Genomic DNA, 14,858 nt, shown 5'->3' with positions numbered 1-14,858 from the left:
ATCCCAGGCCTTCTGGAGTAATCTAGGGATTTTCTCTTGTGTTTTATTAGTTGTTTTTTGAACTAGAATCCCAGTAATGAGCAAGCAACAAAACTCAGCTGTACATATGAAACTACCACCTATCACAGTCCTTTCAGTCTCAAATAGGATAACCAGAGCATAACTACTGTGAAGCAACACAATTATGAATTTCTTGAGGGGGAAAAAGGAGAGATAAGTGCACAGAAGTCAGCTAACACTGATGCACGGGTGGCTACAGCATGCAAAGGGTTAACAAGATTTTCATTTTAGATAGTTGCCTTAGTAACAATCAGAGAGCTCAGGATGTATCTTTTCTATTTGTGGGGAATGTTTAGATTTACAGAGTAGCTCAGCTTATTATATATCTGCCTTGATTGTTGGATAAGGTTCGTTGATTAAAAACAGAGTAAGATGCATTTTTATAATACTAAGGGAACTCGCTGCCCCCCACCCCCGCCTCCCATCACTCTTTGTCCAGATCTCTCTCTGCTCTCCCAGCGCTCACCCGCCGCCCAAGGTGTGGCTGTAAATCAAGTTTTACTTGAACTTTCAAGGAGCAGAGGCCGGTGTTGCCTGTGCTGTGTGTGTCGGGAGCGCTTGGTCCTGAGCATCCCTCTTCTTCTAGCAGCTGATTTGGACAGTAAAGCCATGCCACAGCCAGTGTCGGGTTTAAGTGCTGCTTCTTTTGTTTGATGTCACAGCTTGTGTCTGCTTGTTCGCCATCCACAGCTCAGCAAAAAAAAGTTTGATCAAAGGTCACCTCCATGGCAGTGGAGTGAAGAGGCAGATTTTTAAGCGTTTGTTACCCAACTGTTCCCCTTGGAATTAGTAGGAGCTGTCAGAGGCTTACGGGTTCTGCAGACGTGGCCACCTCCTTTCAATGTGCAAATGGAGTCCGAGCTTGTGAAAATCAGGCAATTATTCATTTCCTTCCATTCAAAACTCAGAAGGCTTGTGACCACCGTAGTGGCGTGCTGGATGTGCGGAGGTTGCAGTGACCCTCAAGCCAGGTGGCTGCCATGCGAGGTTGATGCCCTGCACTGGCGGTGGCCTCACACCTCGCCTGGAGGCCCCTATCTCCTGGGAGCAGGGAAAAATCCCTGCTCGGTTGGGATGCCAGGTTCAAGTCTGCCTTCAACAGCTGCTGCCAATTAGTGCCAAGTGATATGTGGTAGTTGTTTGAAACAGATAGGGTGGCTGTAGTACTGTAGCATTTTAATGCCAATTTCTGTGACAGGAAGAAGAGAAATTCTGGTATAAAGTTTTACTAACTTCTGTAGTTTGATAGCCTGGACTTCTCTGAAGCTTTTTCTCTTTTAGAGCTCTTGATTTTTCATACCACTGATGCTGTTTGTTGTGTTTGGTTGCTTTCTTGGCTACATAACACATACACTGAAGAGGGGCTTTCTTTTCCTTTTATTGACTTCACTGGGATACTGAAGTACGAGGAACATTTAGAAGCTGGCTTTTTAAATTTTTGCTCAGGTATCTGAAAATTGATTTGAAAATTTTAGTGGAAGCAGAAGGGATTTGACTTGATTTTCTTTGAACCAGGAAAGGCCTTCAAGGAAGAAATACCTTTTGGAATTGAAAAATCATTATTTGTGAAACTGGTCTGAGCCAACAGCAGAATAATTTTCTAATCACTTAACTTCAGTCCACAGTGTGATAGTACCCAGTGTGATTCTTACTACTCTTGAGTTTTCGCTTCATAGAAAGAAAAAAAAATTAAAAAGTAACCTGACTCCTGTGACCTAGGTGCAAATTTGTTGTTCTTTTGATGTTCCCTACTTTTGAAAGTCAGCCCACTTTCACTTGAGGACCTCTGCTTGGATTCGTGATCCCAAACAGAGCATTTATAACTTCTTTATAAGTCCAGAGACTTTATAACTAAGTGAACACAGAGCTGCAGCATTGCTGTCCTGAAGTGACTTAATCAGCAGACTGGTGACTGGCAAGAGCTTGACACCAATATTCTGTAGTCGTATACATACCCAGTTATTCCATTCATCATTTTCACACTGTTTTGTTTCTACACATGAAAGTGAATGAATCCATCAACTCCCTTTAAGCAAGCTGCATCACTCTTTTATCAATACCATCATTTAAACTTAGGACACCAGCCTGTGTATATCCATCAGCCCCAGAAATGGACACTGGCTCACAGTCAAATTCTTGTTGCAAAGAATTTTGAAATATCATTTCATTTCTTTCTGATAAAAAGATCCTTTAAATAAACTTGCCAACCTTTGGCTTCTTTGTCTATTTTTACTTATTCTAAGTGATAGGTTTTTTGAGTTCCGTAAAATATGTTAAAATGAGAGGGGTTTGGGCTTCATTCATTGTTATTTTCAAGTTTTAAACATAACACCAGCTCCCTATCTCCCTTTTAGCCCTTCTTTTATGTATAAATGTTTCATAAGTATCTGAATTAATTTTCCAAGTAAAATGTATTTTCTTGGAACTGTTTTTACTTACAGAAAGTCTTTTACCCTTACACCCAGCTTCATTGTGTTCAAAACCAAAAGCCTGAAAACAGCATTCCTACACTACCTCTTTGTTTCCAGATTTTAAGATCTATTATGCATAGTGTAGTGCGTAATCATAATTATGCATTCATGATGATGTTTGTACTGGCTTAACTCAGGAATAGTGTGAGAAAGCTAATCTCGAAGCTACAGGCTGTTTTTCTGCACTTTAGATTCTGATCTGAGCTGTTTGTTGAGTCTTACTGGAACCAGAGCCCTGTACTCACCAGTCCCACTGCCGGACTCTCCATCTTTATCTCCAGTCGCAGTGAAGGACCTTCACCCATTCTTTGAAAACTTCTTTTTCTCATGGAAACTTGCATAGTTGCAGTTCTTCATCATGATACATATAATCAGTACACTGAAGCAATTTAAATGAGAGCTGCATTACACAACTATGTCATACAAGTTACAAAAAATTAGGATCCTTTTAATCTGCCATTGGGCATTTTAGAGAACTTAATTTTCATTTTTGTGTGAGAACAGCAAAACTAAAATCCTCATGCTTTTAAGGCAGTGGTGAAAAAATGACCTGATTATTTGTAACATATTCTTCAACTGAAAGAAAGTAACTGCTTGCAAGGTAAAGGTGCTGCTTTGCTCAGTTCATCTTGGTCCAAGCCTTCTGAAATGATAAAGAAAATGTAAGCACCATTAATCCATAATTCAGATCTGTAAAAGATCATATTGATGAAAAAGCATAGAATTTTGAAATGTATTTTCTCTGAAATCCCCATATTAATCAGTTACTCAATACAATTGTTATTTATTTAAAAATCTATACAAAATTTGATGGAATGGTAGAAAAATTAAGAACTCAAAAATATTGCATAGTCATGTTATTTTCTACTGAATTAATTTTCTTGTGAAGTCTTTTAATATTTTGTGGGTTTTTTCACTGATAATATTTGGGAAGGGGTTTTCAGTGGAATAAAAAGAAAATAGATTTCTTACATGTAAACACTATGTGTATCTTATGAAAGTTAAACCAGCTAAAGGAAATTTTACCATATTCTATCTTTGATAGATTAGAAAATAGAAATTATACATGTAAGTGAATAGAGAATAACCAAAAATTTCAATTATTTACAAACTTTTCCAACAATATTATATATATATATATGTAAAATTAATTGCTCTCCTCATTACTTGTAGACAAGAAAGCATAGAATAACATTGAAAATCAGTAATGGAACCTTGTTCTGACTTATTTTTACATAAGCAGTCAAGCATCATGCATAATGCAACAGTGTACCAACTAGCAATACACTCACAGGAGATAATTTAAACTTGGGTTTTATGGACACAAGAAGCTGATTTTAAAGCCATCCTTAAGAAGGTTGTCCTTGATTTTACATTATCCTAGGTGGGTGTTTCAGTTTCTTCCATTTACTATCATACTCACTGGGTGAAAAATATCCTAGTGTCTGCTTAATAGCGATGGAATTTTCTACATGAACATGTAAGGAGGAATTAGGTTTTACCCCATAATTATATATTAAATCAGTGTAAAATACAGTTGTAATCAAATCCTTTCATATCCCAAGGCCACACATTTGATACAGTACATTCGAAGGTCAGAATACTTAGCTGAGTATACACCCCTTGAGACTCAACAGATGTACAGATACGCGGCCTAATCCCAAAAACGCATTCATAAGTCTGGAAGATCAGAACTGAGCCTTAATTCTCTAAAGGACTGCCACAATGTTGTGTGGTCCTTTCATCCAAATTAGAATGATTCATTATGTATAGTCCATTAGCACCATCAGGGATAGGTGTGGGCCATAAAATCTGCATTAGGATTTCTAAATATGTCAAGGATAATCTTAAAATGAGATAAACTGGGATGTTTTAACAGAACTAAAAATAATTAATCAGTCATACACGTAGACTTCTGGTTGTTGAATCATGCTTTAAAAGTCTACCTTAAATGATTATGCTGTCTTAACAAATATAAAACTTGGGCAGAGGATTGTATATTTGATTTACACTGTTACTTTATAGTACTGTGTTTCCTGTTGGTAAAGATATATAAAAATACCTAATAAAAACATGCATAAAAATCTTACAAAATCAGGAAGAATAGCAGAGAAGATTTTTTTTTTTATTCCCCAATTCTATTTCAGATGAATTAGGTAGGAATTTATGTATATTTTGTGTGTATTCAGTGTATGCACCACTGAAGTTAAAGTATTGTGTCATGCATCATCAAGAGAATTACTCTATCATACCTATACTATTGACTAAAATACCTTTGTATTAAATACATGTTTCATAAAGGCCTCACAATTTTCATTGGAAATATAATCGTAATAAAGCTGGACTGGATTATACAGTTAAAATATTGGACAAGCATATACAGAGAACTTCTTATTTTCTACCTTTCTGGTTCTGGGGGAAAAAAAAGTGAAATTAAAAAATATTATCTTTTACTGATGGTAAAGCATGACTTTTTCTTATTCACCTTTCATGGCAAAAACGTTCACTTTTCTAAAGTAAAATGCACAACCTGTATTTGCAGTTCTAGACAAAGTAATAATAATAATAATAATAATATGTAATAAGCAGAATCTCTAAGTACTAACTAATTGATAGTTCTGTATAATGGTCTGTTTATAGAAGGCTTTATGCATGTCCTTTTTAATTTTTGTATCTTTAATGGATTCCTTAGATAAAAATAAAGACATATAGTACATGAAATTTGGACTTCGGGAGATGATGGTTTAAATCATCTATTCCAGGATAAGAAAAAGTACAACAGAGAAAAAAATCCAAAGTTACTTCAAACCAGAAATTATTCAGTACCACACTGTAACTAAGCTGTAGACACAGCAATCATTGTGGATAGTTTCAGTGTAATTGTCCCCTTGATCATCTAGAATATCTGTTGTCACATTAACTACCCCAGGCCCAAATAATCATTGTGCAAAGTAAGAGAGTAAATGTCAGACGATTAACAGGGATTGATGGTTTATCCCAGAATTTAGTCCCTTAACCCATCCAGTGTAAACGCAATGTTTGCAAATTGCAGCTGAGCCATACTGAGCAGAGTATTCATCTATTTCATATTAAAAATGTTTAGCAAAAGTGAAAGGAGTTACATTCAAGCAAGTGCATTCAGAAAATATTTACTGGCAAATATCAACAAGGTCTCATTAGTAGAAAGAGAGACCTAATTCTTAGAGTAGACAGTAATTTACAACAGGGAGGTTAACCCAGTAGGAAAAATGCACTGATAATTCAGTGTGAAAGTGTGCAAGCAGCACTGCATTATATCCTGTCTAAAGATAAGTTATATATAGTGTGATTTCATCAGTACAGGTGCATGTCATCTCTGAAATAGTATTATCCAAAGTATTCAACTTTACAGTAAAGCGGAAAGGTTCAACACCCGTGGCAGATGCCTGAGCACTAAGACACAATGACAGTGGGCACGCTACCCGCAGGTATCAACTCACCACAACAGAGATGATTCACTTAGCATTGTCAAGTTTCAGATTATCCTAATCATATTTATGCCAATCACAGCACCGACTAAGGATACAGTATCCTGGTGCTGGTCATTGCGTAAACATGCAATGCGTGTGTATATACATATATACACTTTCCCAAAGAATGAAATGAACCGGATAGAGAGTAATAGGAGAAATGAAATGAGAAAGTCAAGTCAAGAGAGTGATGTCAAAATACACTGCTGTCCATCCAATGCTCTTTGGGAAAGGGAGAGTTGTCTGGACATAGGTATATACAAAATGGAAGAAAGAGAAAGGTGAGAGGACAGGGCAGGGTAGGAGCAAATGCAGAGTGAAGCCAGGTGAAAAGACTTTATGAGAGGGAAGGACAGGAGTAGAAAGTCCATCAACACAGGGCAGTGTGGTCAGGGGAAGCTCACTGGGTATTCAGAGGTCCAGTTTTTCCAGCTTTTCCATTCCTGTTCCTGTCAGTTGGTTGTCACCTCTTTCAGGAACACATGGTAAGCAGCCAGAAGGAATCACCGGGACCCTCGGCTAGGACCGAGGTGCTCCAGAATCTGGATTAATTATTTTAAGCCTTCCTAGTTTTGTGGAAGAGTTTGACGATGGGTTTCAAGGGTATCCTGGATTAAATAGAACAAGCTAAAGTTGCTTTTGACAGCCATTATTTTGTACATAAGGTACAATGAGATTTGATATATGTTTATTTTATAGATCGGAAAAAAATACATTCTAGCTAGGTAACATGAAATGATCTCAATGTTTAGCATACATTTAATTTGCATTAGGGACATTCATCAGCAGGCATATTTGATATTAATAAAAAATTTGGAATCATATTGAAATCATGACAAGTGTTGGAAAATATTAACAGACCTAGGGTGTACTTTTTGTTTGAATATTTTCTTTGGTCTGCATAGGTTTGTGGATATATGGTGAAATATATGTTCAGTTTTGTCACTTGACAAGTGATGATCTCTTGGGGTAAACAGTAGGGTTTCTCAGTTGCAGGGAATCCCAGCTGTCTTTTGGGATTCCATCTGTGTGTACATGTCTTTCTTTTTTTCTTTTTTTTTTTTTCTTTTTTTCCTTTTTTCCCTTTTTTCCTTTTTTTCCTGCTTTCCTTTTTTTTTCCTTTTTCCCCCCCTTTTTTCCTTTTTTTTTTCCTTTTTTCTTTTTTTTTTTTTCTTTTTTGTGTTCGAAACATTTAAAGACTTTGGTTTGACCACAACCTCTTCAAATGTTACCAATTCTTTTTCTTCTACTATCACAAAATAACCCAAATGCACACCTGCATTGTAGACTAGGAATGGTGAAAATTGTTTCACAACCAGCTGGTCCACAGGTGCAGCACTGCCATGTTAACCACTAGCACTACATAACTAGGATCCAGATCCCTGAGGACTTCTTCCCTCCCACCTTGTCCAAGATACTGGAAAGTAACACTGACCCTTGCTTTTTTTTTCTCCATCACTAGTTTCATGGCCCATCACAAGCAACAATTTGTCTATCTTCTTTCTGCAAGTTAGCATGCCAGAACACCGGTTACATCTGTGTGAGTAATCAGGTTCTTGTACTCTCTTCATCTAGCCATAAGACAGGCATCTGATGGATAATATTTGAATGATTCTCTGAAACACTGGATCCCATAAAGTTGTAAAGTAGTAACAAAACCAGATATCCCATGCTGTCTGCAGATTTAGGTCCTTAGTCCTTGCAAAATTTCTTTCACATTTAGTGTAAGTTTCAGGATCTCACTGACAGACATAGTGAGGGCTGTGAAAACTGAAATCTTAGTGCAATTGTACAATTCCCGAGTAGGTGTTTATAGGCTGGAGACTGCCATGTCTTTGCTTTATTTGGTGATGTTTGTTATCAGCATGGAACCACGGCACTGAACACCTCCAGTCTCATGTGAGTGGAGAGGAGTTGCCTCTACATGTCTAGCAAAGAAAGCCGTGGCACTGTGAAGTGCTGCCATGGGCCATGACTGGCAGGGTTTCCAGAGAAGCCTTTGAGATAAATATTCTTCCAAGACTGAATCCTCTTTGGAAAAAGATAAAGAGTTTTCAGGAAAGCCACAGAAATTGAAAGACAGGCTAGCTGGTTTCACACAAATCAACAACAAATGGAGGGCCTGTGTCTGTCCACTGGCTGTTTGGATGGGCTTGTCTTAGGGTTTGATGAATTTGTAATCAATTAGATGATAAAGAAATACATTGAGACAGTCAGTGTTAAGTGTGAGGTTCAAAAACATCTTAAAACAAATATTAATTCATTAGGGATAGTTTGAGACCCATGCAAATCTCTGCTATTGCTTGGTCCAGAATGACCCCTTAGGAGACCTACCCAACTGAGCTGATTTGATGAACTTACAAAATTTTGCTGTATTGAGTATGGTGACCACCAAGGGTGAACTTCACCTCTCAAGAGGGGATGTTCTGCAGTTTTAGCATGTCAGAAGATACACCAACCCTGTAACAATCAAATTGAATTTAAATTGAATTTCAAAGTAGGAACCTCTGTTTTGAACTAACAGATGTTTTACTATCCCAGACTCATATCTGAAGGCACCTGAGGTACATTTACAGCTCACCTCTCAGTACAGTGTTGTTTTCGATTGGCTATATAAAGTAACAGTGCACAGTGGGGCATGAGAACTTTCTCCAAGGGCAGGAAGACATTTTGGTAATCTGTGTCTTTCATGGGAATTTAGGATCTTTGGAAGATTTAGAAAGAAAATCTGTTTGCGGGAACCAAAATACAGTTGGAAGTAAAGCCCTTGAGTGTCTTAAGTCTCCAGCAACTTTCCTCTATTTTGGTAAGAGTACTTTAAGAAAGTAGTTTTGACATTATAGAGCCCTGTACTGATTGAAGAAAAAAAAAAATGGTAAAGATAGAAATGTAATGATTTTTCAATGAACGATACATTTCCTTAAATAATGTTGAACACTTTTTGGAACACCATGTGTGGGACAGGATGTTCGTGTCACAGTGACTTACTGAACATCAGCTCAGTACCTATTTCTTGCTCTGGCATAGCTTCATGGGAAACAGCTAGCAACGATCAAGCATTTGACATCAGAATTTCATAGATTTCAAACACTTGCTCATACTGTATTTCTCTTTAATGTGGGGGTTTCCTCAAGTTTCTGCCAGGCCACACACATCATATGTTAGAAATCTTTGCAGGGAAGAGCCCATTTAACATTACTTGTCAGCACTTATTCCTTTTAGAGAGAGTGCAAAACTATTTTTGGCCTGCTGTGATGGCTATTTTTATCTCCATTAACCTCTTGACTGAATATAAACATTTATTGAGGGTTACCTCCCTTGTTTGTCCAGTTGCTTCAAAGGTTAGTGAAAAGTGGATGCCTGCCTGACCTCTTTTATCCTCATTAGCTGATTCTAATTGTTCCCTGAGAGATCACAGTTTTGACCCTGTTTGTCCTTGTCAAATTTGTCTGGTTATGGCATGAAGACATTAGCAAAAATTGCATTTTCAGGTAAAAATGACTGAAGTGTAGAATACACATTTGCCTAGTGTAGAGCAGTGAACAGTATTGTGGTTCTGTAATGTGCCCTCATTTCCAAAATGTGAGGTTGTATGGCCCCATCTTATGCACACACGTGTTAGCAGATCCCTATGATTATATTTAGGCAGTAGGCAGAACGTTTTGTAAGCTTTTGAGTAATTTGTAGCAGTTCTTTTGGAGTGAGAAATGAAATTTTGTTTTGTTTTAGAAGTCTTATTTTTAAGCATCTGTAATACTGTCGCTCCTGTGTCAAGAAAACTTTTTTGTAATATGGTACTCTTCTTAAGCTAGAGATATTTCTAATAGCACTGTAAAGTAAACCCAGCATAAAGTAGCTAAGACCACCCACCACCACCACCATTTTGGGAATGACCAACTAAATGTTACAGTATGACAAATACATCTTATGAATTACAGGATGATTTCCGTAGTACTCTCTGAGAGTCAAAGCATGAACGTATTTTACTTCAAGTGGGATGGTGTCCCAAAGGTAAAGAGCTGTCGTGAAGAACATATTGCCCTGCCAAGAGTTTCTTCTGTGTCAAGCCAAGAAAGCCCTTTTCCTTGGTAGATCTTGGCTGTGGTTGTACAGGTGGGACAAAGGACCTGGCAGGTCTCAATTAGGTATCTCAAACAGGGAGGTCCCAGGCTTTACAGGTTGTAACCAGTGCCTTAAAACGCACACTTAGTGCGGATTAAAAAGCCCTGGTGTAATGCGCTCAAAGCACGATATCCTGCTTTACAAGCGGGTTGCCGCATTCTGCACCAGCTTCAGCTTTCAAATGGATTTAAAATGTAGCCTCAGGTATAGCGCATTGCAGTAGTCTAATCTTGAGGTGATAAAGGCATGACTGATTTAACCATGGCTTCTTGTTATCTTGGACTGGGGTCTTTTCATTTTAACCATTTTAGGGAAATGGCCTTTCCTGAATCAGCAGGCTTGCTTCAATTCTTACTATGTAATAAGGCACAACAAGAGCAAGCCTTTGTCAGTGGTGATCACCTCCCATAAACGTGTGAACCTCACAGGATGCCAGACCCCAAGAACTGCTGTGGTGGTCCTGACTCATCTTAACAGCTCACACAATATGCCTGTGAGGTACTTCAAAGTGAAGCCATTGCCAGTCTCCCTTAGTGGAGCTGCCAAGCTTTACAAGCAGCCATGGCCTTGTGAAGTTTTGCTTTCATATTAAAAGAAGTTTATTTACATATCTGTGCAGCTTGGGAGCAGAGCTATGGGAGAATGGGGAATTCTTTTGAGGTGTCCACCAGCTCTTCTGGGCTAGCAGAGCTGTGAGAAAAAACACCCTGTTCCTCCTCCAGCCTATCTGTAGTGCCTAGAGACCACTCACAGCTGCTGAACTGATTACAAGTTTTACTGCCAAGCCTACCTGGAAGCTAATTTAGTGATCTCCATGTAGTTTTTTAAGTTTCAAAAAAGCCTGTAAATGACAGATGGCAAAGCAGACTCGCATCCTGGCTGCTGGCGCTCAGTCTACCTACTGCTGCTGCTGCTTCACCTCAGAATGATGAGGCACCAGCCTGGGCTGCTCTCATCTAGAAGAAACAGGGACGGTGTCCTGGGACTAAGCTCACCACTTACTAAAGGAGAAATTAATCTCCAAGAGAAAGTCAAACAGTATCACTGCATCTCATTTCTTACTTGGCAGTATGTGGTTAAGTATAATCCTTTCCCAGGACATATTATTTGTCCCGTCTATGTAGATAATAAACTATTGTCCAGCACAAGAAGATCCTGATATTATTTGAGACTTTTTGATACCACCTTAATGCAAATAATACCCTTACAAATGGGAGAGACACAATGAAATGTCAGATGTCTGGGAAGAAGAAAACAAGAAATAGGAATTAGATCTTGTGAAAATTATGTAGATGATCCCTTCTGCACTTAAAAGATAGAATTTTTATTTTTTTTTTTAACTTGGCCTCCAACTTTAAAAAAAAAAAAGACTTGTTTAAATGTCTTAATCATTTATGGTGTACTTGGAAAAGTCCACTACCTGGATAATACTGCATTGTCTTTTGACTGTACTTGGGATTACCACAGACTCAGAGCACATACAAGCACAAAAAACATGTTAAAGTCTTGACTGAAATGGCAGTTGGAGAAATGCAGCATGTGGTAGGTAGGAACATGTCCTGGTCCTCCTCTTGATTATTGCTATGCAGTCATGGTTGCTAACATTCATGATAAAGTTTGTGTTTAATATGGGCATGATTCTCAGCTATGTGAAGAATAGCCAGTCTTCCTTGTTTCCATAGCAGCCTTAGCGCTGTTTTGGTGTAATATGACACTAAAGTCCAGACTTTTCTATAATAGAAACTAGAGATAATACTTTGATTACCTTTCATCTCATCTCTTGCAGACCTTTCTCAGTTCATGCCTCATTTACATCATTATTTTCTGTGCAGTCCATGTGTAAATACTTCACACTGATTTCATAATTGATAATATCAGGCTTCTTGATAATTTATGTATGTACTTAACCAATTTTTTTAAAAAAAAGTTGCCTTGTTTACTGGCCAGTTATACATCGGAATTTAAATTCAGATTTCAAATGCATGCAGTTGAGTTGACTCTTGTAATACTTCATATAAACAAATACACTTTCTGCAACTTCCTATATGAAAAGCAGTATTAGGAACTGAGACATTGCATGTTTCTCATTGCAGTATTTTTGCACTAGGTAGGTATATTGTTGCTAGCTGTTACATTCCTTTTTACTAATTTCATTCTTCATTTATATCTGTTTTTTCCAACACTTCTGAAAGATGAATAATGTCATGGAGTGCATATAGAGGAAGTGTGACTTACACATAAACATTTGTATGAAAAATGCAAAACATAAAATGCAAATTAAGCAAGAAATACTACGTTTGATAAAACAGTATTAGAGAATAAACAGATAAAAAAACATGAACTGTGACATTCAATGTCTTATTCTATCATCATTATTAAAATATTGATATATTATAAATAATATTAAATATGTCTTTTATAAGATTATTACTTTAATCTTATATAACTAAATTTTTTAAAATAGTACTTTCAATAAATATTTTCATGTATTGGGAATGTAATGTGTTCTATGGTAATTCAGCATACTTCACTACATTTCTAGAACAGTCATAGATAATAAATGTGGACAATACATCTGGAATGTCCATGTAAATATAAGATTATCTTAAAATTTCTTAACTCCCTTAATCATACAGAATATTACGATAGAACACAGCTGGAGCCAACTGGACAATTATTGGTATCATATAAAAATAGTTAATCAAATTCTCTTAGAAAAGGTTGGAATGTCTTGAACAGAATTCTATGCCAGGAAAAAAAAATAGTTATGTGGTGACTGTTGTACTTTGTTGTGGTTTCATGCATAATACAGAGAAAAAGAACGGTGAATGATAGAAGCCTAACTGGCATCTCAGTCCCACGTACTGACAAACTCAGGATTACCCACAGCGTTTTTGCCATTTGATTAGTAAAAGGAGTTAATGTTAATAACTTTGAAACTTTACCTTATCTTCTCAAATACCAAATTCTCTAAATATAGAATCTGAAATATACACAGAAAGTGGTTTTGTTAAATGTGCATCTCCTTGCCTGTATGCGTTTCAGGTGCAATGAATGTCATGCTTTACTTTTGTGCCTCTGAATTTATTAATACAACTTCTTTTATAGTCTTTTTGGAGACAAAGTGAATCATTAGCATTATTATTATTTCAGACATAGTAAAATCACACATCAACACGTAGCAAAAGGGGAAAAATTCCATTATCCATTCAGAACAATTTCCTATGATAATACAAATGTTACCCAGGACAGATCTTTGAAATGGATACTGATTCTTTAAATTCTTTCCTGTCTGTTTCAGGAAATAGTGAGATCACATTGATAATGAAGTACAATGTGTCTAAAGTTCACTTCTAAACACTTGGCTCTTTGCTGTGAAAGTCATCTGCATTCCCTTTATAATTCTCAGCCACCAGAGATCTCCTTAATCTTGGAGATCTGATCCAATATCATTCAGAAAAATCCTTGATAATAGTTTCACCATTCAATCAATGAAACAACTAAAGCTTACTGCTTGTGTCTTCTTAAAAAAAAATCCTGAGGCAGGGGAATAAGACCTTGGCTTATGGGTTTGGAGATTTTGTTGTTTGCAAATAAAATGATTATTGCTATTATTATTCAAGTTCTTAATCAAGGCAAGCAAATGGCATCTGTTTGTTATCATCCTTCCTACAGAAGACAAAGGCTTCAGTCCCTATGGTACTGACTGCTGGCCCCAAGTGGTTGCTGGATGTGACTTGGCAAGGAGTAGAAGACAACAAAAACAACTGCATTGTGTACAGCAAAGGTAAACACAAGCTGATTTTCTTTCTCTGCTTTCTTGTGTAAAGTACTGAGATAAAATATACCTGTTGTGTAATAGGAAAATGAAGTAGTTTGTCTCCCCTTAAAGTCAAACAGTTTTCATTCCCATTTTCCTACCATGTTCTGGTTTTGCTTTTTTTTTTTTTTTTCTTTTAATGATATAAAAACCCCACGTGGTGTCTGTTGTGTACTAAATGCTTTATAAACACAGAAGGACGTCAGATGACATACCATCCATTTCTCGACGAGAGTTAGTGCCTCTTGGGAAACATCAGTAAAATCTATACACTTTAAATAGGTGAATTCTTTCTAACATTTTATTGGACATATTGGATAGCATTTCTCCATGTTACATTACATTGTAGACTACTAACTGAAATCTGGTTTTCTAAGAAGAATGCAAACTTGATTGGACTATGATAAGACTTCATGTCAGCATGGTAACAGAAGATAACTGGAACTGGATTTCAGGGTTGTCACCTCTGACTTTCCTGTCTCTCTATAGTGGCATGACGTGATTATGCTTCACTGGAATGTATTGGCTAGTGGCAATGTATATCATTTCTGTCTTATGTGAACTGTCAGATTTGCTCAAGTCAGTATGAGTTCTTACGAGGTCCCCTTTGTCTAATCTACTACATCTAACAGCTACTTTGGTTCAAGATGCAAAGGCTCTTCTCTTGCATCTTGAAGCAACCCAAAGAGCCTTGGGCTCAGTCCATAGTGCCGTGGACTATGCACCACACTGTTTGGTCAGTCACTGTGAAAGCTTTGTAAATGTGGTTATGGTATCATTACAGTATGTTAAAAAAAAAACCAACAACAACAAAAAACCACACTAAAAACTCACCATTTGAATACATGAAATAAGAATAACTTATTTAGTGTAGCT

General features: G+C 37.1%; 1 protein-coding gene across 4 annotated transcripts in view; it reads left to right on the top strand.

Moving 5' to 3' along the window:
- The window catches only part of ZFPM2 (zinc finger protein, FOG family member 2), a 314,505-nt gene that overhangs the window by 190,714 nt on the left and 108,933 nt on the right, over positions 1 to 14,858 (top strand). For all 4 annotated transcript variants that reach the window (XM_074811866.1, XM_074811594.1, XM_074811689.1 and 1 more), the window contains one exon: positions 13,838 to 13,949. In XM_074811866.1, the coding sequence (XP_074667967.1) occupies positions 13,838 to 13,949 (112 nt within the window). The remainder of the gene's footprint in view (positions 1 to 13,837; positions 13,950 to 14,858) is intronic.

This window comes from Strix aluco, chromosome 1, assembly GCF_031877795.1.
Source record: "Strix aluco isolate bStrAlu1 chromosome 1, bStrAlu1.hap1, whole genome shotgun sequence".
Lineage (NCBI taxonomy): Eukaryota > Metazoa > Chordata > Aves > Strigiformes > Strigidae > Strix > Strix aluco.
Note: the sequence above shows the minus strand (reverse complement) of the source record. Positions and strands in the feature narration are given on the sequence as shown.